The 23,556-nt window shown below is 32.1% G+C and overlaps 1 protein-coding gene and 1 long non-coding RNA gene across 2 annotated transcripts; both read left to right on the top strand.

Annotated features, from left to right (window-relative positions):
* The first annotated feature begins 3,523 nt into the window (after nucleotides 1-3,523).
* LOC127732232 (uncharacterized) lies at nucleotides 3,524-11,882 on the top strand. Its single transcript, XM_052241313.1, has 7 exons — nucleotides 3,524-3,807; nucleotides 5,942-6,145; nucleotides 6,764-6,873; nucleotides 7,743-7,830; nucleotides 8,326-8,448; nucleotides 9,306-9,479; nucleotides 11,773-11,882. The coding sequence occupies exons 1-7, from the start codon at nucleotides 3,753-3,755 to the stop codon at nucleotides 11,880-11,882; spliced, it is 864 nt and encodes a 287-aa protein (XP_052097273.1). The 5' UTR covers nucleotides 3,524-3,752.
* A 2,378-nt stretch (nucleotides 11,883-14,260) lies between these two features.
* LOC127732060 (uncharacterized) lies at nucleotides 14,261-16,654 on the top strand. Its single transcript, XR_007996043.1, has 3 exons — nucleotides 14,261-14,351; nucleotides 15,259-15,337; nucleotides 16,214-16,654. It is a non-coding gene; the product is annotated as an uncharacterized LOC127732060 (long non-coding RNA).
* Nucleotides 16,655-23,556: the final 6,902 nt, after the last annotated feature.

The following is a 23,556-nucleotide window of genomic DNA, read 5'->3' on the forward strand; positions in this document are numbered from 1 at the left end:
TTTATTTGATGTATAAAATATAAATGGAGGAGATACAATGTACGAAAATTTACATTGATTTCAGAGTTTTTGAGGAAAAGGAATTACATTCTGACAATTGACTTTTGTTAAGAGATTGATAATGATGTATAATTAACAAAGATAAACGTGTTTGTTTTGTCATAATGATACGATATTATAGTGATGATAATATCTTAACTGAAACAGAAACGATGATACCAGTGGATTGGAACCTACTTACCCCTCAATCTTTAGTTTCCTGTGTCATTTCTTAATTGTTTTAATGTATCATCTCTTTCCCTTTTATTATGGTTTTGTCTGACCTTCTGCGTTACTCCCTCTGCGGTATCCTCTACAAATATACTCTCAAATGAACATACCTACATTTTATCCCCAATCAATGGTTTCAACGGACTATGAATTCGATTAACCGATTCATCAATGACGTATAGTGTTTTATTTAATGACCGATAATGTACTGAATTACACTTTGTATGTGTTAGTTAAAAATACTACAAAAAGAAAGTTCAAATCAATGTTATGGACATTTATCTACGGATGATCTAAAGAAACTGTATGGTGGTTTCTTATTTCAACAAGAAGTGGAAAAATTCCTCCGTGTGTAGCCCATATAGGTTTCCACACGTATTTTCCGACACATCCAGCAATTACTATAGATTTGGGTACTCACGAGGGGCACCTGTCTCCTAATTCATTACAGTTCGTGATTTTTTTAAACTTTCAAACATTTTTAGTATTAATAAGCTTGACTGTATATTACTACTTCAGGTCTGGTCATATATAGCATGTACAGAGTATTAAACATTTTCATAAAACTTGTATGGTCACACTTAAACAAAAAATACGTATGATGTCTATGTTGACATAATAGCCTACAAATTACTAGGTGTTTTTGTTGATCAGTCAGTTAGAGCGCTCGATGTATTATTGCAATACATTATTACAAAGGTATTAACTACATACTATTTAATTCACTGATAAATGTTAACACATCGAAGAATACCAAAAAAAAAAAAGAAAATAAGTCATACATTTAAATTGTAAAGGGACGATCGTACAGTTAAAATTAGGGGATAGGAGGACTTTAAAATGTTTAAAATTGTTGAGCATACAACATGAAAATGAACAGTCATGCAACATTGTCTCAAATGGGCAACCAGAAATCAAACTATTCAGTTTTAATTTGAATAAACCACAGTTATTTTAAACGTACAACATGTACAAAAATATTACCTCCTTCATTTTTAATAATAAATATTATATATCTTCGGTCACTTTTGTTATACAGTTTCCAAGATGAATGTTTCAACTTGATAGTATTTCTCGAGAGAAATGCATTGAACCAAAAAAACGGAGAACAACTGAAGCCTACCCAGTCTACGAATATCAAGCAAACATCACGGTGTGTTTCTGGTGCGTTATTCAACTAGATCGTTGGGATTAAGCCAATTCCTACTAGAAAATATGCTTCCCGAGTGCAAAGTTCGGATTCCGTACTTGACTTAAGCTATCTTTTTTGGCCTTTTAGGTTTTTATCAGCTCCTTTATTTTTTAATAGGTATCGGATTTTTAAATATGTTGGTCTTGCGCATAAATAGTCAAAATGCGCATCTGGTGCAAAGTAAAATTTGTACCGTTAATGTTATTCAAACGAATTGGAATGTTATATCTAAAAAAAAATATTTGACGATTTTTCAATTTCTTTTTCTGTATTTTTTTGTAATTGAAACATTAGTTTATGTCTTTGTGGTTATTTGTGTCATCTGATTCTGTCTCACTGATATATACCCGACATCTTTCACGATTAGTATTTTGTAAGCATACAATGTGAATGTCCACGAAAATGACGTATGATCTCGGGACGATATTTTTTTTTATTTCTTTTTGTTTTCTTAAAATGTTTCTTACTTATTTGTTTTATTTGCTTTTTAATAATTTAATAAGCTGACCAAAAATGGCCCAATGAATAAAAAAGAAATAGATGATCAGCATAAAAACGTGTAAGTAATAGTCATTTGTTATTGGACTAGGTCTGCTGTTCTTTTTACAAAAAATCTAAAGGCAAAAATGTATTGATTAGTTACGTATACTATTTATCTCGCACGAATATTTTTTCTCGTTTTTAATGAACCACAGTCATAACTAAAGTTTTTGAAAAGAAAAAAAAAAGAAAAATAAGTATTTTCTCTTTGTCGATTGTTTGATGATATGTCCTGAACATTTAGTATTCTTTTTAATGAAACTTTTTGATGAGATTATACAAACAATATTTGTGTCATGATTTCAGGTGTTTGCATAGTCAAATATATGTTCTATAAATCATGAAGATGTTTAAGAGGTGACTATACCATTTAAATCAACTTTCTCTCAGTGATTTCATAATGCACAATAACTTCCATTTTTCGGAAGTTACAGTATGGGAACATAAGTTATTTACGTGCATATCCGTAGATATGGGTATTTTAACATCCTGAGGTACCCCAGTACGTATATATGGGTATTTTAACATCCTGAAGTACCCCCTTGTACACCCTAAAATACCCATATATACGTAGATAACAATTTTATCCCCGGTCTTGGTCGGGGACTTTTTTTGGGGACTTCAGACGCAAAGTGTAACGTGAAAGTATAATTAGATAAAATCGTTAATGCATTACATATTTGATTACAGACATCATGGATAATCTACATAATTCATTTTTTTACTGGAAACAACCACGGAACTTAGATAAAATACCGTAGAAAAGCGCGTGAAGTTCCTCGTGGAAAATGGAAGCAGCAACGCCCAGGGATATGGGTTAAAAACATCTAGAGCTATGGGTTTTTAAACGACGTGTTATTATCTAATCGAAATCCGAGAAATTTACGAAGCCAAGTTAAGTTATTTGTCCCCCAACAGTACTTCCCATTGAAAAAAAACAGACAAAAAAATATGCCACATGTACAAAATCTTTCATTTTAATATCTGTTCTGAACAACGGTCATCTGAAAAAATTAATAAACCGATGCTAGGGGCCGTCTCAAACTTGTAGTGAGGTTAGAGTTGTTTGATTAGTGTTGAAGGCCTCACTGTGACTTTGAGATGAAAAAAAGCAAAAATGTTCTTTTTTTTGTGTGCTTTTTGTGTGTGCGTTTTTTTGTTGTTGTTGTGTATGTAGTGATTTTGTGTCATGAATGGAAACCCCATATCCTTATTTCATATTAATTAAACATAATTTATCATAACCATGTACACTGGAAATCCGCGACCTTTCCGATAGTTTGGGAGCTTGTCGTGTTGTGTACCTCGATATTTGTATATTTGATGTTCTTTTAAGTACAAACGGCGACCATTAAAATCTTTGCATTAAACAAACTGAATATGATGTTTTATATGAAGTATTTTCAAGAACATCTAGTGAGTTCACGTTGGCGGTTTTGTTTTTGCTTGAACCTAATACCAAAACAATTATGGTTTTTTTTTTATTATTTGTTTTCTCTCTGAAAGCTGCAATAGAAATGTGACTTAAATGTTTATTCTAATCATGTGCTTTTATTCGCTAATAGACAATTCAGGTAAAATGATTGTAGCACACTCGTCTCACTTCTATTTTTGTCTTCTCGTGACATAAAATTTATTGTTTAAATCTAATGGCACTTGATATTAAATTAGGTTGAGACTTTGTGAAAATAAAACTTCCTTTTTCATGTTTTTAGAGAAAAGTCCACCAGGATTTGTGTGATGTGAGAATATGAAGAAACTTCAGCTCTTGATTTATGTGTTTCTTATTTTATGGAAATTTGAAGGTATGATAAAAATTATGTTACTTTTTTAATTATTTATATATATATTGTCGTATAACTGTATGTATTGTTCCAAAACGCGCGCGGTCGCCTCGTGGTATGTTCTTCACAAATATGTGGGAGCAAGTTTGATTCGTTCCGCGATTTTTAAATTGATATTTGATGCAACTATGTCAAGCACGCGATATATAGGTGAAAGGACAAAACTGGTCGCGTTTAAGTAACGGGTAAAGTGACATGTCTATCTGCGATGTGTTTTTTTTTTTATCTTGTGAGAATTTTCGTTAAAATCGTGATACTATTATATCATGTATACATTGTATCAATGGTCAGTAATATGAGGCCTACAGAATTTTTTAGGGAATTACAAATCTACAAGGCAATGATATTAGCCTACCTTTTGGTACATCTAAACTTGTGCACATTTACGCTATACGAATGATTGTTATTTTCAACAAAATCTACACCATTTTTATTTTGATATCACTGCTTTTCATACAAATAATAAAATTCAGTATGATTAAAAATGGGGTTACTCTCCACCAGAGTCGAAGTTAACAACTATAGGTCACCATGTTACCTTCAACAATGATCACAACCCATATCGCATATTAACCTATCGACGGCCCCGAAATTATTTGTGTTAAGGATAAGTTAATTGCTGAGCCAGTCAATGCTATTTCTAGCCTTTTTCATGACGTCACGGGAATGCATTTCCACACCAACGTACATTTCAGTGCACATATGGACGTTTTTCAAAAAGTGTCCACTTTCTCTGTCCAGGGCATAAATTGTGAAAACATCATATATATATTTTTTTTTTGTCTCAGCCTATAAATTGTAATTAAAGACAACGACAACATTTTTATCTGCTTTGTTGTAACGACTCTCTGAAAATATCAGACCAAAGGGCCCAAAAACAGCAAAAAACGCTCTGTCCACACTTGAAAGTTTATTCAAATTTTCAAAAATATCATACAATTTACCAATCTTTTTTGCTCCTTTTTCAATGTTTTTTCATAGGGCTACATCTGAACATTTCAAAAAGTATTCAAATATTTAGATAAGTTCAAATAAATTTGTGGTAGTAATTTTTTCAGTGGCGTCAATGAAAAAATGTCCACTTCGCAACGACAACAAACAATTGGCAAAATTATAATCAGTCTTTTATTCAAATTGTAGTCTGTCCGTTTATTTGCAACTTATACAACTTCATTTAGTAAAATGGCGGTCATCTTTGGATTCCCATGATATAATTCGTCTGCATTCAATCAATTGGCAATTCCTATTGATAGCGTACCTTTTTATTTGTCCACTTTGCAACGTCTTTTTTTAAGAAATGTTGACCTCAAATCTTAAAAAGCTTGTAGTTAATGAAATGAAATGTATTATCTAAGACAATAATCATAAAAGCATGTATCTGGGTAACCGCGTGTACCAACAATGGCTGCTAACACGTCCACTGTGCAATGGTCCACTTCGCAACAAATCGTTTCGAAGTGGACACAATCCGTTGCGAAGTGGACACATAACGTTTCATAGGGGACATATACGTTACGCAGTGGGCATTTGTGAATATTTTAAAAACGGTTTTAATATTTTCTAGTAGCTAAACTTGCAAATCAAATAGTTAAACCGTATAAATCTTTTTTTTGTCAGATTCTTGAAGAAAAATACCTTTAAATTCTATTTTTTCTAGCATGGTAAAGCCTGAAAAAAATAATTGCGAAGGGGACATCTTCTTACACATTGTTCACTTTTACAGCCTTGTTGTCAAACTTACCGTTTAGATTAAGGTTGCATATTTTGTATTTAGTTTATACTGATGTTGAAGTATTGACATGTACAGTCAAATCACTTATTTCTCAAAACAAAATCATTTTCCAGTTGTCAAAAATGGACTTTTTTTTAAAAAGGCCCATATATCAGTTGTAAATGATATTTTCAAACCGTTCATTAATGTGTAAACTTGGTCTTTTACTCATCTTAATTCAGAAAATCGCTTTTGACGTATATTAAATGCTAAATGCTTTTTTTTTTATATGTACACTTCTGACTCAACGAATGAAAGAAAAGTTGTAATATCTTCATTAAAACTGTTCTTGTTATTTTAGTTTTTTTTATATTAATTTCTTAGGATTGATCATGCAAAATGTAACTTTTTACAATGAAAAAAAATCATGGAAAGAGGCTGCTAATTTCTGTTCAAAAAAAGGTGGAGCACTGGAGAGTAACGTCACTTTATTGTCAGAACACTTAAGGGGCATTACACAAAACGGAGAACACGAAGACATTTGGCTTGGCAAAAGCGAACTATTAACCAAGTGGACATATGTTCTAGGTTTGTAAATTAAACCCTTTCTTCAAAATGATGCAAAAATGGGTTATTGAGATGCTTTAGTAACCATTAACACATGGCATAGGCAAACTCTCTTTGTTCTTAATGTAATATAATCTTTATAATGCACAGCTTATGCGTGCATTAACTACCTCAGATATACTACACAGTTCAAATACACTCTTGCCTTACGATTACGTCATAGTTGATCATTCAACAACTTTGTTCATACTCAATCGTTTCGAAATATAGAATAATAAAGTATGATAAAGTGTAACTTCTTCCTATTATATGATATTTGTTGTAAAATGTTAAATCTTAAACTAATGTCTCAAAGTCAAACTGTATCATTTAAAATTTTGTTATTTCTTCCACACATTAAATCTGATTTGGATTAGCCGTGTGCTCAATGGAATTTATTACGACTGTGAAAAATTCATTCCTTTTTAGTTTTCGGATTGTTAAAACAAAAGGGCCTGGAATGGTGTAATTTTTAATCAACACCATTGTACTATATTAGTTATATATACAGATGAGTTCTTTGATTCGACGTTTTTACGTCATGCCGGCTAACAAATTGGACCTCGTTATTTTAGTTTGATAGATGTTTATTTTGTACAGGATGCTTTTACATTTATGGAGACTTCCAACACTTTGTAATTGAACCACCTGAAACCGCAAAGCTAAAATGCCAAATGTTATGTAATAACTACAAATTTTATAGTATCAACGTAAGTAAAATTGTTTGTTTTATGTGTGTTTTATGCTATATTTCTGAGAGTTAATTAATGCATTTAAATTTGACGCTTCAATCACTTCTTAATTTAATTCTGAACAACACAAATATGCGATCTTGTTTTGATTAATAACTCGACTGTTTAATTTAATCATTTCCACAGCACAAAATATACATCAAATAAGGTATAATCTTTTATTAAATCAGTCAAATTGTACCGTGTTCATACAACTAAGTTAACTCATATCTTTTTTCTGATACATGTATACGATGTTAATCGGGCAGTTATATTTTTCACATTCAATAATGCGGGGCTTTTTATACATGTAGTTTACTATACGGTTACCCCCCCCCCCCTTTATTCCGGACGGCCTCTATTACAGGACTTACTATTGTATGTATTGTTAATTTGTTCTCGTCCTGAACATGCATGAAATATTTGCCACTGGACGATAGGCGGAACAAAAATCAATCAATTACTAAACCATATCAATTTTAGATTTATCTGCCAACTGTAGCCTGTATTTTTGTTAATGTTACCCCATGTCTGATTAGTCAATGCACATGCAAGTATATCGTGACTGACATCTAGCATAGAAATTCACGAAAAGCGACAAGGGTTATATATAATTAGTAGTGAGATGCAACATTTGGTTTATGTGAAATACCTCACTGTTGCTTTAAGTTTAACAACAAGGAAAAAACGCTGTTTCCTTACTTTTGTTTTTTGTCAAGAGCGTTTGGGAATTTTGCACCTTGAATTAATTCACAATTTCTACTCTTTTCCATTGATAAAAATATACCAATTGAAATATACATGCATGGTAATACATGTAAGAACTTTGAATATATTGTCTTTTAAAGGGAAAAGATTGTTATTGTATTGAAGAAATACTGCCATTCCACAGAGCCAATAACTGTAATTGTGTCGGTTGCTACAAAGTTTGGGAACGTGAGTACATTTTAATGTCCGATCCACTGGTTAATTTTTCTTTTACACTAAATTTGAATAACAGCACAAAATCCATGCACGATACTTTTTCCAATATGTACCAATCTAACGGCCATTCAAAACAGAATGAGCATTGTTTTTATTAAAATTGATTGTGAAAATCATATTTCTTGCAGAGGGAGCATGTGTCATTGAAAGTTTATCTTTTGTTCACTGTGTTCAAAAAATTCATAGTATTGAATTTCTTATTATTTCTTTTAATCTAAATAATCTTTGAGTGGTGTTCATATCATAAACCGAAACATCAGACTAATAGTACACAATATATAAATGGATTTTTGCAAATAGTTAACAAATCTGTTAGAATATGTAGCAATGACTAATTCGAAAAAAACGACATAACAATCATTGAAACAACTTACTGAAATTGGAAAAAAACATGTTGGGTTAACAGAAATTTGACATACATTTATTTCTTTATATTTTTTCTAACAGATCAACTTCCGAACTTCGGTTCTCTAGATTCAAGCAAACAATGCATTGTTGCAACTGGGTGTGACGGTAAAAACCTCCAACGTAGTTATGAAGATTGCAACGAAAATTACAATGCTACCTGTGGTAATACACATGCTATTTTTGCATTTAACGTTTCCTTCATGTTGCGTGTGGTAAAGTGATTGACTCTGTGACTACAATAATGCTCGTTTTTATTTCATTTTAAAGTGATACGATTGTCAAACTTATGTTTTTTTTTATCAACTTGAAGGTATGTGAAATAATTTACCACTTTTATGATAAATAGGTTTTACATAATACATTTTGATAGGAAGTCAGACATAGTGACTACAGACAGTCTTAGGTTTCATTTTGAAATAAACAATAGTTAAATCTACAGTTCCACTGATTGATAATGAAACATAGGAAGGCCCAGTACTAATTGTACTGTAGTTGTTTAACAAAACTACACACTTTAAACCTGTCTGTAAATTGAAGTCAATACAGTTTTAGATTGATTTCTTTTGATATTGATATCCTAGTAATTTTGTTTTTTACAGACTTGTATGTTGTTTTCATACTTTTGTATGCTTTAGTAAAACTAGTTTACCACCATTCTAGACTCGAGAAAATGTTTTGTTTGACATCATATTTTTACATGTAGAGGTCTTTTGATTTTTGTTAGTGCCTATCTTTCCGTTGCTGCCCCATTCAACTAAATAAAATCATCGTAGAAACCAGAATTCAAATTTAGTACGCCAGACGTGCGTTTCGTCTACAAAAGTCATTAATGATGCTCAAATAAAACAAGTCTCAAAAACAAACTTAGAAAGTATGAAGTTGAAGAGCATTTAAGACCTAAGATTCCGAAAAGTTTTGCTAAATACAGGTAAAGTACCCACATTATCTCTTATTCACAGTAATGCAAATTAGATTTTTCAATTTTTTATTCGGTTTTGATATAAATGTATATGTTACAGATAATGGTGCAAAACTTGAATATCAAAAATATCTGACAGCAGCAGATGAATGTGAAACACAAGGATCTTTTATAAAATGGTATCCAGACAATTACTGTGTAACACAAACATTAAAACATCAACACTGGACAAATGGGAGACGACATAAGGAAACACTTCTTCTTAAAAACTCATGTAAGACATTTCTATCACCACAATGAACGTTAAAGTATACTACGTTCTTTCAACAGAAGAATAATATTAACTTCTATGGACATCTCTTTATAGAATCGAAATGGACATGTATGTTTGGTTTTTAATTTAATCTAAATGATGAATGATCAAAGTATCTTATTTGAAACCGAATGAGATAACAGTGACTATTTCAGAGAATTTTACGAACGAAACAAATATCTTTCCTTGTAACTTTAAAATAGGACATGTGGGAAAACATGTGTTTTCTCTGTTTGAAATCTTCTTCCAAAGTTTTCTAAAAAGTATGGATCAAAATATTAACAATTATATATGTATATATGGTCTAGAGCGCTGGACACAGTGCAGGCGGTGTTATCACGACATCCCAAAAGCATGAGTTCGAATCCCTGCGAGAGAAGAACAAACATTTGCTTCCGCAAATTTGCAGATTTAACATTGTTGTGCTGATATTTAGAGTAATTATGAATTTAATATGTGTTTTCAGCCATGTATCACCTTCACTGGTGACACAATGGATGGATCCGTCGTAGAGTTGTCACTTGTTGAGACGTACTTATCATGTAATTATTTATGTGACGGCATCTTACGATCCTTTACGACAGATAATTTAGGTAATCTGCAATCAATTCCATCTTCATGCCTAAAATATCATGTACTATGTTACAACTCTAGATTCTACTGACGAGGAAAGGTAACACTAGACCACCGAAAGCTGAATTTTTAGTTGAGTCTAGGTGGCCGAGTGGTCTAGAGCGCTCGACATAGTACAGGCGGTGTTGTCACGATATCCTCGAATCCCGGCGAGGGAAGAACAAAAATTTGCTTCCGCAAATTTGCAGATTTAACATTGTTGTGTTGATATTTAGAGTTATATATATATATATATATATATCGCTATTTTGTGCATTTTTCCTTTGATCTTTTTTGGTGATAATTTTTCATATCATGCTACTCGCTTGAGATGGAAAATTATCGTCAGAAACTAAGGGCGCACGTGACGTTGTCAATGTAAAGATGAACGACCTCATAGGCAAAATAGCGATAAACAGATTATCAATGGTCTTTCAAACTTGAGGATGTTTCTTAGCCATATCTTATCTCAAGGCTGTCTCCCTTCGTTGAGATTGTAGCTGAGAAACACCTTCTCGTTTGAAAAACCATCAATAATCTATAAATATATATATGATTACTCTAAATATCAGCACAACAATGTCAAATCTGCAAATTTGCGGAAGCAAATTAGTGTTCTTCCCTCTCCGGGATTCGAACTAATGTATATATATTCACATCAATTGTTCTTCATGAATTTATTCATGTTGCATTGTAGCAATATTCCTTTTTATTTAATGTTTTAATTCCAAATTGAAACACGTAATTTGCTTCGTTAACTTGGTGCATTCCAAAGTCGAGCTTAAACATTTATAAACTGATGTGCTCTTCAACATTTTTTGTTTGATCTTTTCTTATTATTCGAATATTTAAAGGAAAACGTTTTTAACACGACATTATAAAGCACCAACATTGATTTCTGTTTCAACTTTGGATGATTTTTTTTTGGGGGGGAGGAATTGCATTATCCGACTTTCTTAGTCAAATTGAATATTCGCGCACTTTCTTGGTGTTTTCCAGTACTTTTGTTTCGTGACTAGTTAATGCAAAGTTGTAATACACCATATTTTAATAATGTATGTACCTCCCTCATTCATACATATAGTTTTGAATCCTTCTCATACTTTTTTTTCTATACGTTTGAGTATTTTCGGTTATACCAGTTTTCAGCGTTTATATTAGGTGTTGGATTGTCAAATATTTAGGCCTCAATCATCTATAAGGAGACATGTATTGTCAAAACGAACATCAGGTGCATTAAATTTGTACCGTTTAATATTTTACTACCACTGGGTTGGTCACTTTATTTATGAACTGTTAGTACATGTACCAGACGGTATCACCAGCTTAGTAGCACATTTATTTATTATTGTCTTATTGAAATTTCCTATAAGAAACTTTTGAATTCATTGAAAAATATCGAATGCATCCCCCACATCTATATTTATAGTTCTTTATCGGGTTTGGCTGTTCTATTGATCGTATTCTGCATACCGGCTATATCAGCTATACAACGTTTATGTAGAAAATTAAAACTATCTGTAAGTATCTGTTTTTTGTGTCCGTATATTACGGTTCTGAATTTTAATACATCGTAACCTTCACTGAAGAGACATTAATCGTCAAATGCGTTTAATGTTGGAAGAATAATATTATTTTATAGACGACACAGAAACCTTTCAACCTTTGAAATGTTTTAAATTGGACGATGGGAGCGAAGAGCAGGAAGGTTGTAATGACAATATCTCGTTTTTCTGCAAATTCGGTAAGTAAATACAAAAATTAAACATACGAAGATAACTAGCTATCAGTCAATATATGATGATGATGATGATGATGATGATGATGATGATGATGATGATGATGATGATGATGATGATGATGATGATGATGATGATGATGATGATGATGATGATGATGATGATGATGATGATGATGATGATGATGATGATGATGATGATGATGATGATGATGATGATGATGATGATGATGAAGTTTCTCTTTTGAAACTACAGGGCTATTTTTAAACAAACTTTACCACAATTGTCATCGGGATATCCATTTTTTAAAATGTATCCGATGACCCCGCTTGCCAACCAACATGACCGATATGGCTAACAATAGAACATAAGCCTTGGGTATAATGCAAGTTTCGTCTAATAATATCTTGAAAACCGATTTGAATAGAGAAAATTTGACAGGGAATGAAATGTTCAAAATAATTAGATCTACCTACTGTCTATTTACATCAAGACTGTCAAACGACTTTTTGTTATTATCCTTAAATGACGATTTTTACCTATGATTTTGCATTGCTTATTATCTTGAAAACTATCATAGATAGAAGGAAACATTAAAAAAAATGATTAGTAAGACAAGATCTATTAAAAAACTTAACATAGCGGAAACTGTCAGACGACTTTTTATTAGGGTATTGCCTTTAATGACGATTTTGTTTACCAACTTTTTGTGTTTTTGCCTAATATGTTGAAACTATAAAAGTTAAATACACACACTTCAAATAGCAAAAATAATCAGCAAGACATGATTTATAAAAAATAGTAAATGGCCGAAATCGTCAAACGATTTCTAATTGGCATTATTGATCTTTAGTGACAATTTGTTACGATTGTTTGGCTTTTTTTCCCAATATCTTGAAAACTATAAAAGATGGATACACACTTTAAACTGCAAATATAATCAGCAAGACAAGATCTATACAACTTTAAATGCCAAAAATCGTCAGATGACTTTTTATTGGAGTTATTGCCCTTTAATGACGATGTTCACCAATTTGTTGCGTTATTGCGTATTATCTAAAACTATAAAAGATAGATAGAAACTTTATCTAGCATAAATGATCAGCAAGACAAGATCTACAAATACTAATTATTGAAATTATACTGACATAGTTAGTAGACTCATTATAGAAGTGATTGCCCTTAAACGATGATTTTTTTTGTTTTGGGCAAAAATGAGATAATGAGAAACTGTAAACAGAAAATATGATCGACACTACAAGATCTAAAAAGATTCTTTTACAATAAAGGTACAAGGACATCATTCGTAAATATAAATCAACATGCAGACATCTTATACGTTAAGGTATTTCACATCCAATATTTTATGGTAATATTCTTTACAAAACACAAAAATGTCGGCATTCACCTCAAAAGCTAACCAAACCTTTAAACAGACTTATTCGGAAAGGATATAGCTACGATACTGTTGTCAGGTCATTAAGGATTGCATATTTTGGTATTAATATTGATTCACTCATAGGGTCTTTGCATCGGAAATAAACACATTTATTCTAAAACCAGTTGTTGGCATGATACGGGTTATGTTCTTCTCATATATTTTATGATGGTATGATACTTAACCCCTAACGGGAGGGATTGTACTTGATTTTCATATGATGAAGACATAATCTTTCAATCAGTTCAATTGAGGTCTGGAGCTGGCATGTCAGTAACTGTTAGTAGTCCTTTGTTAATTTATGTATCATTGTCATTTTGCTTAGTTTCTTTTGTTACCTTTTCTGACATCGGAGTTTTACTGTGCGTATTGCTATGTGTTTCTTTATTCTTCCTTGGCTAGAGGTATAGGTGGAGGGTTGAGATCTCACAAAACATGTTTAACCCCGCCGCAGTTTTGCGCCTGTCCCAAGTCAGTAGCCTCTGGCCTTTGTTAGTCTTGTATGTTTTTTAATTTTAGTTCATTTATATGTTTTGGAGTTTAGTGTAACGTCCATTTTCACTGAACTAGTACACAATTTTATTAAGGGGCCAGCTGAGGACCACCTCCGGGTGCGGGATTTTCTCGCTGGGTTGAAGACCCATTGGTTGCCTTCGGCTGTTGTCTGCTCTTTGGCCGGGTTGTTGTCTCTTTGACATATTCCCCATTTCCATACTCAATTTTATTTTGTCATGAATTCTGTTCTGGTCTACACTGTTGAGATTGCCCATTTTTGAAAATGCACACAGACCTAGGTAAGGGACATGAACTCTTTAAGGTCTTTAGTTATTATTATTATTATTATTATAAATGTATTATTATTATTAGTAGTAGTAGAATTATCAATGGTATTATTGTCAATACTAACCTCGGTTAGATTTAATCAAAATTGTACGACTATCGAATGGAATGTTTTAGGAGGTGAGGAAGACACAGGAGACATAATTTCAATTCCAAGTCTTTTGATACCGCAGCAGAAAAGTGTCCAGTCAGACAAATCGGGAGGTTAGGTTATATGATTTAAGCTTGCAAAATGTGTTATTGTATCTGAATATAAAAAATCTGCCTTACACACAACTAGTGCACTTTTTTTTGTTGTTAAACAATGCCCCCTATAAGCTTGCGTCTTCTGTACCTTTTTCGAACAAACAAAAAAACCAAACTAAAAACAACAAAGCAACCAGAAAAAAAAACGGAAGTAAAGACTACCCTTAAGCGTACATGTAAAATAATAACATTACCTACTTGTAGATGTTTCATAATTGTCGAAATGTTTTATTGCCAGACAACAATCAAGACGCAGTTATTTTCTCAAAAGATGTTATTTGTATGACTGCAAATGCTCTCCTTAACAACATTACAACAATTCAGTTATGTAGGAAAACAGCCAAAAAGATTGATGTAATTAATGCTTCATTTTATGGTTATAGAATAAATAAAATCGTTCAATGCTTTAAATCTATTTGCAATATTAATCTATATTGTTGTAAAAGCGTAGATCGCGTGAAAATTTTTAAAAGATGCGCTTCCTAGCTTAATATCGAATGTGCTTCGGTCAATGTAATTTACCTCCAACAAAAAAAAATGAATTTTATTTTGACATTAAGTCACCTTGCTTTGTGAACTATTTATCATCCAAAATGACCAGCCTTATTCTCATGTTTTATTTTAGAACATTTTACTCCATAAGTTGTATGTTAGAATACGTTTAGGGTCTAAATACAATAGACATTACGTAATATTAAAGACAGAAATCGTCAGATGCTTATCAATTTAAAATTGATTAAAACAAGTAGAACTGTGTATGTTTTTATTCATAGTGCTATTATTATGTTAGATATTTTAAATTTCAATGAGATATAACAACGACGTTTTATGTAAACTATTTAAATATTTATATTATAACTTGCAGGCATAGCAGCTGGAACTGTAACATCAATTATTGTTGTTATTGCTGTGATTTCAATTCTCATTTTCATTCATCGACGAAGGTACCTCGATATTTTAACATATGTTTTTAGAATAATCGATAAAACATGTTTTTGAACAGACACATTTCAAGTTGTAAACATTTTCGCTACCATACGTCTCCCTATTGTCATGTTAATCAAAGAAAAACTTTAACTGTACACACAATATAGATAATTGATATTATTGAAAGAAATTATTCCATATTGGTTTTAGATTTTATTTTAGCATATAGTTAATCTTTTTTTTTCATAAGAATTGGATTTATTAATGAGACAGCAAATGAAGAAAATTGATATTCACCGCGCTATACGTCACGATTTTTTACATGTTTCATTATGGTAAAACGTTTGACGAATAATTATTTTTGGTAAATTTTAGTCATTAAATTAAAAAAGTAAAATAACAAAAGTGCCACACTTCAAGGAAAATTCAAAACAAAAGTCCCTTATTAAATTGCAAAATCAAAAGCTCAAACACATTAAAAGAATAGAAAACAACTGCTATATTACTGACTTGGTACAGGCATTTCCTTATGAAGAAAATGGTGGATTAAACCTGGTTTTATAGATAGCTAAACCTTTCACTTGTATGAAATTCGCATAAAATTCAATTATATTGACAACATTGTGCGAACAGAACAAACAGATATAATAGGTAAACATGTCAAAAATAGGGGTACTATAAAAACAAACAAATATGTCATCAAAGAAAAACAAAATAGCATATAGATAAATCACATAAGCAAAAATGAAAGACAGGAATACAAAAAATACAACAAATTACCATAGAACAATAACACAATGGCGGGATGTATAATTTGGTTTCACTCGGAATATAAAATGAAACAGTTACTGTCTTTTTTTCGACGAATATGCGTTTAAATCGATTCGTTTCAGGTTGTCTAATAACAGTCCTCCAAGTCTTGAATCACAAAACATGGGAGGCGCGCAGGATACACAGGAGGCGCATATCAACAACAAGACCTCTCAGTTTGTAATGCACCATGAAATTGAGGTCGAAAACTTTAGTCCAAACATTGGAAAGTTGAATGTTTCCCATGCAATTAATAACAAAACGTACGACCATGTAAATTCTAACCAAACCAATTTAGATTTCAACAAATTAAATACTAAAGTTGGTCAAGAAGAATACGGAATGGCGAAAATTCAAATTTTAACAGGGGATTCTTCAGAAGTTGCAATGTCAAGTAACTATTGTTTGGCAAAACAAATTCCAAGTAACACAGAAGAAGAATCAGATCCGTATATAATTGATAGAGACTATGATCATCTAAATAACGTTAAAAAAATAGAGGACCCGATAACAAAAGTATACGACCACCTTCCTACGGCAGTAACCGAGGACCCTACTTACGATCACTCTAATCTTAAGATTGTTTTAGATAATGAGGACTATTATGATCATTTTAAGACTGACGAAGCGCATGTATGATACAAACATGTTGTATCAAGGTGCTTGCGTTTAAGGATGACACTTTCTTAAGCTGTAAAAGTTTCTTACATACTTAGTTTTGATTTTGAAAAGATTTATTATAATAAATTTGTATAAATATGTTTGTTTATCTTTTTTCAGTATAACGAAACAATTTGTATATCTGTAAAAAAAAATGACACGATAGCAAGGTGACAATAAAAAACTGTAGGTTAAAAAACATAGGCTAGCATGACAAAAAGACAAATATTGATAAGACACAACATACAAAAAATGATGATTAAGCAACGCGATCGTAACCTACAACCACTGGTTAACTGGTTGCTTTGTTAGATACACATACCGTGTCGCAGGAATCTATGTGTTTTAGAAAGTTGACTTTCAGATTCATTGTTATTGAAATTGTTATGACTGTCATGCAAATGAGAAAATTTGGTGGATTTATTGACGGATGTTCTAAACTGATGACGGTTTGGAGCTTTGTAAATATATACAACGTGAGGCTCGTTATTTAAATACAAAATGTACCAAAAGTTATGATCGTTTAATGTATGAACCCCATTCATTTTCATTGATAAAACGATCGGCAATTACTGATATAAAACTGAATCGTAAAAGTCACGTGATGACTGCAATAGTTGGATATGAAACTATTCATTTCTGCAATTGAAGATAGACATGATAGATTTTTCTTAGTAAAATAAAGTTTAAAAAAGATAAATTGAGTATGTAAAAGAGACGGCCATGTCATTTCCTCAGCTTACAACCTCTACAGATACTATTTTTGTATAATTTATCAGTAATCATTCGGTGATTTGTGGTTTTGCAAGGAAATTGACGCATTTTTTGATAACTTCAATTACTTAGTATATTGTTTGTGTGAATTCGGTTTTATTAGGTTTAAGTGCATGAAATGCACTCGTTTAATGATTCATCTTTTCCGTTTGCTTCTTAAAGTTTGAATAGGTTACCTTAGCTGTATTTGGCAAATTCTTTTGGAATTTTGTGTACTCAATGCTCTTCAACTTCGTACCTTATTTGGCCGTTTTAACTTCGAGCGTCACTCAAAAGTCTTCTGTAGACGAAACGAGTATCTCGCGTACATAATTTTGATATCTATGATGAGATTATTTGAATTTTCCTCTCCTTTAAAATAAAATGTATTAAAAATAGCTTATAACATAGGACTAATACATCTATCAATCCCTGTTCTAACTAACAACAACTAGCAAGGGCCGTCTTATACCAGTGAGGTGAGAGTTTTTTTGCTCCGTGTTGAAGGCCTCACTGTGACTTTGAGATGAAGAACAGCAATAAAAGCTCTGTTACTTTGCTTTCTGTGTTCATGGGGTACTTCTCTTACGTGTGTCACATTATTCTCTCAATTTTTGCCCAGTTTGTATAATAAAAAAAAAAGACGCACACCACCTATTCTTGGTCCTCATTCCTTTCTACGTTAAATTTTTCACTTCAGAACATTTTATGGAAGCGGAATCAATAAACCTGTATTTATACATCAGATCGTACTGCACTGGTTACCGGAATTTGGAAACACCAAACCAGGCACTTTATATCTGAGAAACAGGCTATTTATGCCCTCAATTTTAGAATTCATTCTTCATTTTTGTATTATTCAAAATAATCAGTAATTTGTGTGTTCTACAATGATCACCAGTCCTCCACCTATCATCAGATACCTTAATTGCTAAAATATATGCTACATAGTTTAACGTTTTAAATTAACCTTATGCGTAGGAAATATTTTGTTTTAAATATGTACTACTTTCCTGTATGTTTTTTTTTACCAGGCCCGATTAGGTGGTGTTAAATCTTACAAAGCCTGTCCAAAGTATTTTTGCAAAGAATTCCACTCAAACGGTTGCCAGGGGACGTCTTAAACTTGCAGTGAGGTGAGAGTTTTTTTGCTCCGTGTTGAAGGCCTCACTGTGACTTTGAGATGAAGAACAGCAAAAAAAGCGCTGTTCCTTTGCTTTTTGTGTTTTTTTTTTGTTTGTTTGTTTTTTGTTTTTTTTTTTGCTGTGCATGTACTGATTTGGTGTCATTGATAGATACCCCATATCCTTTGTTTTTTCTATTTTAAGTATAAAAAAATCGAAAGGCGTATAACATTTATCAATGCACAGTATCATGTATCATTGTCATCAAGGGGTATTCCATACAATTTTGTTTTTCCGGACATAGCATATGCTTTAGTTTTAGTTGGATAATTGCACATACTATCTATAGATATTTTTTTCAGTGCAGTTGTTCTTTTATTGTACATTCTAACCTATTTGATTTGTTCATAACGAATCATATGTTCAACTGTTTTAAAAAAAAATATGAATGCAAAAGGAACTGTATAGAGACTAATGTTCAAAATTTGAAATACGCAATGTAAAACCCGGCGAAAGGTACTTTATTACTAATAAACGCATGACACATGAGCTTTTAAAACAGAATGCATTAAACTGAAACAAGTATAATTTGCGACTGTTATTTGATTTTTATTGATATAAGAAACATTTAAAAAACACATAACAGCTGTTTGTTTATGGTCTGTTAGTTGAATACAAACAATGTTTTTGTCAAATTTTTCAAGCGGACAAAAATCTTGTTAAACAGTCGACCAAATTCTTTCTGGTTTAGAATATTCGATTATATGTTGTACCAAATCTATATCATTGAATTTAACAAATTAGATAAAATGCTACAATGCATGTACATGAACATACTCAGACGCTTTCAATATGTCGTGTTCGTGTTTTCTTCCATTTTTAAGACTGTGTATTATTGTGTGTCCGCCCCTGCTATGAATAACTAATACTTTAATTTAGGATCGGAGTTATTTTAGGGCAAATACTTCCTTGTTGCTGTGGAATCATCCTTTATATTGTTGTACCATGCAAATATGGAGCAACTTAAAGTCCTGGTTTCAGTTTTTCCTACTTTATGGCAATCTGAAGGTAAGAAATATTATGCATCTTGTACCATTTTGTTTAAATTATTATTATTATTATTATCATTATCATTATTTACTTCGCTTTCAATTCATAACATTTCAACGTATCATGTTCGATTAAAATCTGCTTTGGCAATGTCTATTATACTGTAAACAATTAAAAAAGAGGGAAGAAAGACACCAGAGGGACAGTCAAACTCACAGATCGAAAACAAACCGACAACGCCATGGCCAAAAATAAAAAGACAAACAGACAAACAACAGTACATTAAAAGTGTGTTTTGGCTTTTCCTTTTATTTTGTCAGTTTATGTGGACTCCCCCTTTTTGAAATAACCTGGGATTTCGGTATTTTTGTTATAATGTTTTTAGACCAAAATGATCATGACAGAAAGAAAAAAAGGAATCCAATTATAATTTAGAATGTTGTCAAAATTAAAACTACATGGTTGTCTACTGCATAACAATATTGATATTACTGGTGAAAGACACTATTGTAGACAAGAAAACCTTTTCTATATTCATATTTTGTCGTGTTTTTTTCTAATTGTCTTAATACTCTTTTATTTGTCTTGTTGGTTTTATTTGTTTCTGGTTTTATTTTGAGGGGATGGAGTTGTTATTTTTTCGCTTTTAATTCTATGTTTGTTTGCATGTTTTTTTGTTTTGTTTTTTTTTTTGGGGGGGGGGGGGGGGGTTAGAGGCTGTTTTCGTTTGCGGGATGGGGGACATTTTTTCACGCTCTATTTAATATAGATATCATTGGGTGCATTTGCTACACATATAAAGAAAATGTCGTTTATGTACATTGGCGTGAGGTAGGGGATGGGATGTGTGTGCTTGCTTTCCATGGTCTTAGTGTTTACTATTTTAATGACCGTGTTGGAAATTTCTATGCATGTTTCCTTTACGAAAAATCAAGCAAATTTGTCTTTCGTTCGATGCAAATAGTCATACCTTGCAGTTTGTAAAGAGATATCTCATTTCTATATTCAACAGAGTTCAACATGCAAAATGTTACGTTTCACAACATTAAAAAAACATGGAAAGATGCTGCTAGTTTCTGTCTACATCAAGGTGGAGTATTAGAAAGTAATGTCACTTTATTGAAGGAACTCGACAAATTCTGAAACGCGAACAAAAACGTGTGGCTTGGCAAATTCAGAAAAATAACCAATTGGATATATATTCGAGGTTTGTTTATCTATTCAGTGTAACGAAGATAAAGATAAATGTCAATGAGACAGCAACACAACATTACACCTAATAATAACATTCCATATAGGGTCTAATTTAAATACAAAAAAAGTAACTATTAAACATCTGCAAACAAAGCTGATTCCTTTTGATAACAAAAATGCATTAAAGAGTTATGACTTATCTTAAAGGCAACCAATGATGAAGTTCCTGGCAAGATACATGCACCTGGACAAGTTCTTTTCTTAAGATCACAACATTGTTTCTTTTAAATATAATCAGTGAACTATCAAAAGTATACGTAAAAGTACATGCTCATAAGTACAGAAAAAGTGCATAAGGTAACTGGGGTGTCTTCCTCCCTCTTGGATTTTGAAATAGCAGATAACAATCCGTCTAGATCTTTAATGAAATGTGCAAATTTCGAGAGTAGTATATAATTCATGTGTAAGACTTTTCATGTTAATATAGAAAATTTTGTGTTTTATCATATCTACGGCTGTCTTTTACAAAAAAACAGAATTGTTTTGTTTGAATCATTTTTTTTTCAACTTTGACACATAAGGGCAGATAACTCAGATTTAAGGGGAGAAAACTCAGATAAAGTAACTTTTATAATAGAATGTGTAGAGATTTTACTTATTTTATTATGTAGGAAGGAAACGAGACCGTTGACCAATTTTTTTCTTTTTCTTATCTGAAAGCATACTATTAGAGCTTTTTTTTCCTATTTTATCTTTTTAAAACATTCTATGGTGAAGTTTTCTTTTTATCACACAAAATTGGGTTTTCATTACATAATATATACAAAATCTGACAATTTTGCACAACCTGTAGCGTGAAAAAGAGCCCGGTGACCCATACGTTTTATTATATTTTTTTAAAAAAGCATGATATAAAATACATTCTGACAAATTATTAAAAAATTCTATGGATTTTAATTTAGACCACCCATCTAACTTAAAACATTATATTTTTCACTATTTTACACCTTGGTAACACTAGGTGTACAGATGATAACAAATGTAGTCCCTGTCCATGTTAAAACGAGCAAAGTCATGACGAGAGTGAAGTATTTCTTAATCGATCAATATATGTCAGAAATATTTGAAACCAAATTGCATATTTTCCTTTGTCCATTTATTTTTTAAAAGATAAATTACTGGCAGTAATATGTTATTTATTAACGGACATGTTGTAGTAAGAGATTGCTATATTTAATTTAGAATTATTATTATGTCTATGAAGAAATAATTATATACAGCATTGTTTGGTATAGATAATGAAACCAAATTACAATTTGTGTTCCAAACAAATGCAAGAATGCGAGACATGCAGATGATATATAACCGTGATAATTGCGTGTTCGAACATATCTTTTTATAAATAAAGATTAGGATTACATGTATATGCTTCTTTCTAACTGCAGTTGGACAAGTATCGTTTATAGCGAAAATAAGAGATAATCTGCAAGGACGCAACGAAATTCTCCGCCTACATGGATCTTCTTTGTTGTTAATTCGGCTACATTCTATAACAATAAGGAGATGTGGCATGATTGCAAATGTACAAAATCCTCAAAAATCCAAATGATTTAGGTGTTAGCAAGCAACTTTATGTCATTGTACGATCTTCAACAATGCACAAAATCCATACCGTACAGTCAGCTTAAGAAGGCCGCTTCGTGACAAAATGACAATTTAAAAGAAAAAACCTACGGCCTGATCAATCACATAACCACACACGGAAAATAATTATGATAGATATCAACTAACAACAACCATTGAAATACAGACATACTCGGCTTGGGACCGGCACATAAAGCATGTGACGGGTTTAAACATATCATGGGTTGTTAATACTGTGCAAAGTGTCATTTACCGAAATACAGGAAGTTACAGTTGATTGAAGCAAACCAACCAGCTACCAACACTACATGTATATTCATTCGTGTTCTTAGAAATAGCCAAAATATATAAACGGCATTCTCAATGCGACTATTTTACTAGAAGACTGAAGTTCGATGAAATAATTACATGAATTAAAGAAAGGATTATAAAATTTTGTGTCAGTTTCTTTATAAGAGTTAAAGAAATAATAGAGATTATCAAAATTTTATATTTTCAATAATCTGGTTTAATTCAATCAAATATTTGTGTGGGTTTGTGGGTGTGTGGGTGTTGCAGCCTTTAGCTCATTGCCATATTTGGCATGGTCATAGATGGCGCTCTCAGGTGGAATCTGAATTTTGGAATTCCCGTATCGGGCACTTACTTGTTAATTTGCTGTCGACAACAAAGCAGGTGCTGCAGAAATTAGTTAAATTATTTAAACGAAAAGATGCCAAACAAAAGAAATGCCAGGGGATCGCCATCAAGAGCCATTGGAAAGAAGAGGAGGACGACCAGCAGGAAAGAAGGACAGGGAGTGCGGAACGAAGAAATCACTCAAAAGAAGGACGGAGTTGGACGGAAAAGAATGGTCAGGAAAACACAGGAGGTGGGACACGTGGAGACACAAGGACCAGAAGAAAATGCTGAAATATCATCAGGTAATGAGTCGGAGGAGGATGCACGGGCATTCCCCTTTTTTAGGCACGACCCGTCACACAAAAATTTTGAAATGGCAA

Source organism: Mytilus californianus, unplaced genomic scaffold, assembly GCF_021869535.1.
Source record: "Mytilus californianus isolate M0D057914Y unplaced genomic scaffold, xbMytCali1.0.p SCAF_22, whole genome shotgun sequence".
NCBI classification, from domain to species: Eukaryota; Metazoa; Mollusca; class Bivalvia; order Mytilida; family Mytilidae; genus Mytilus; species Mytilus californianus.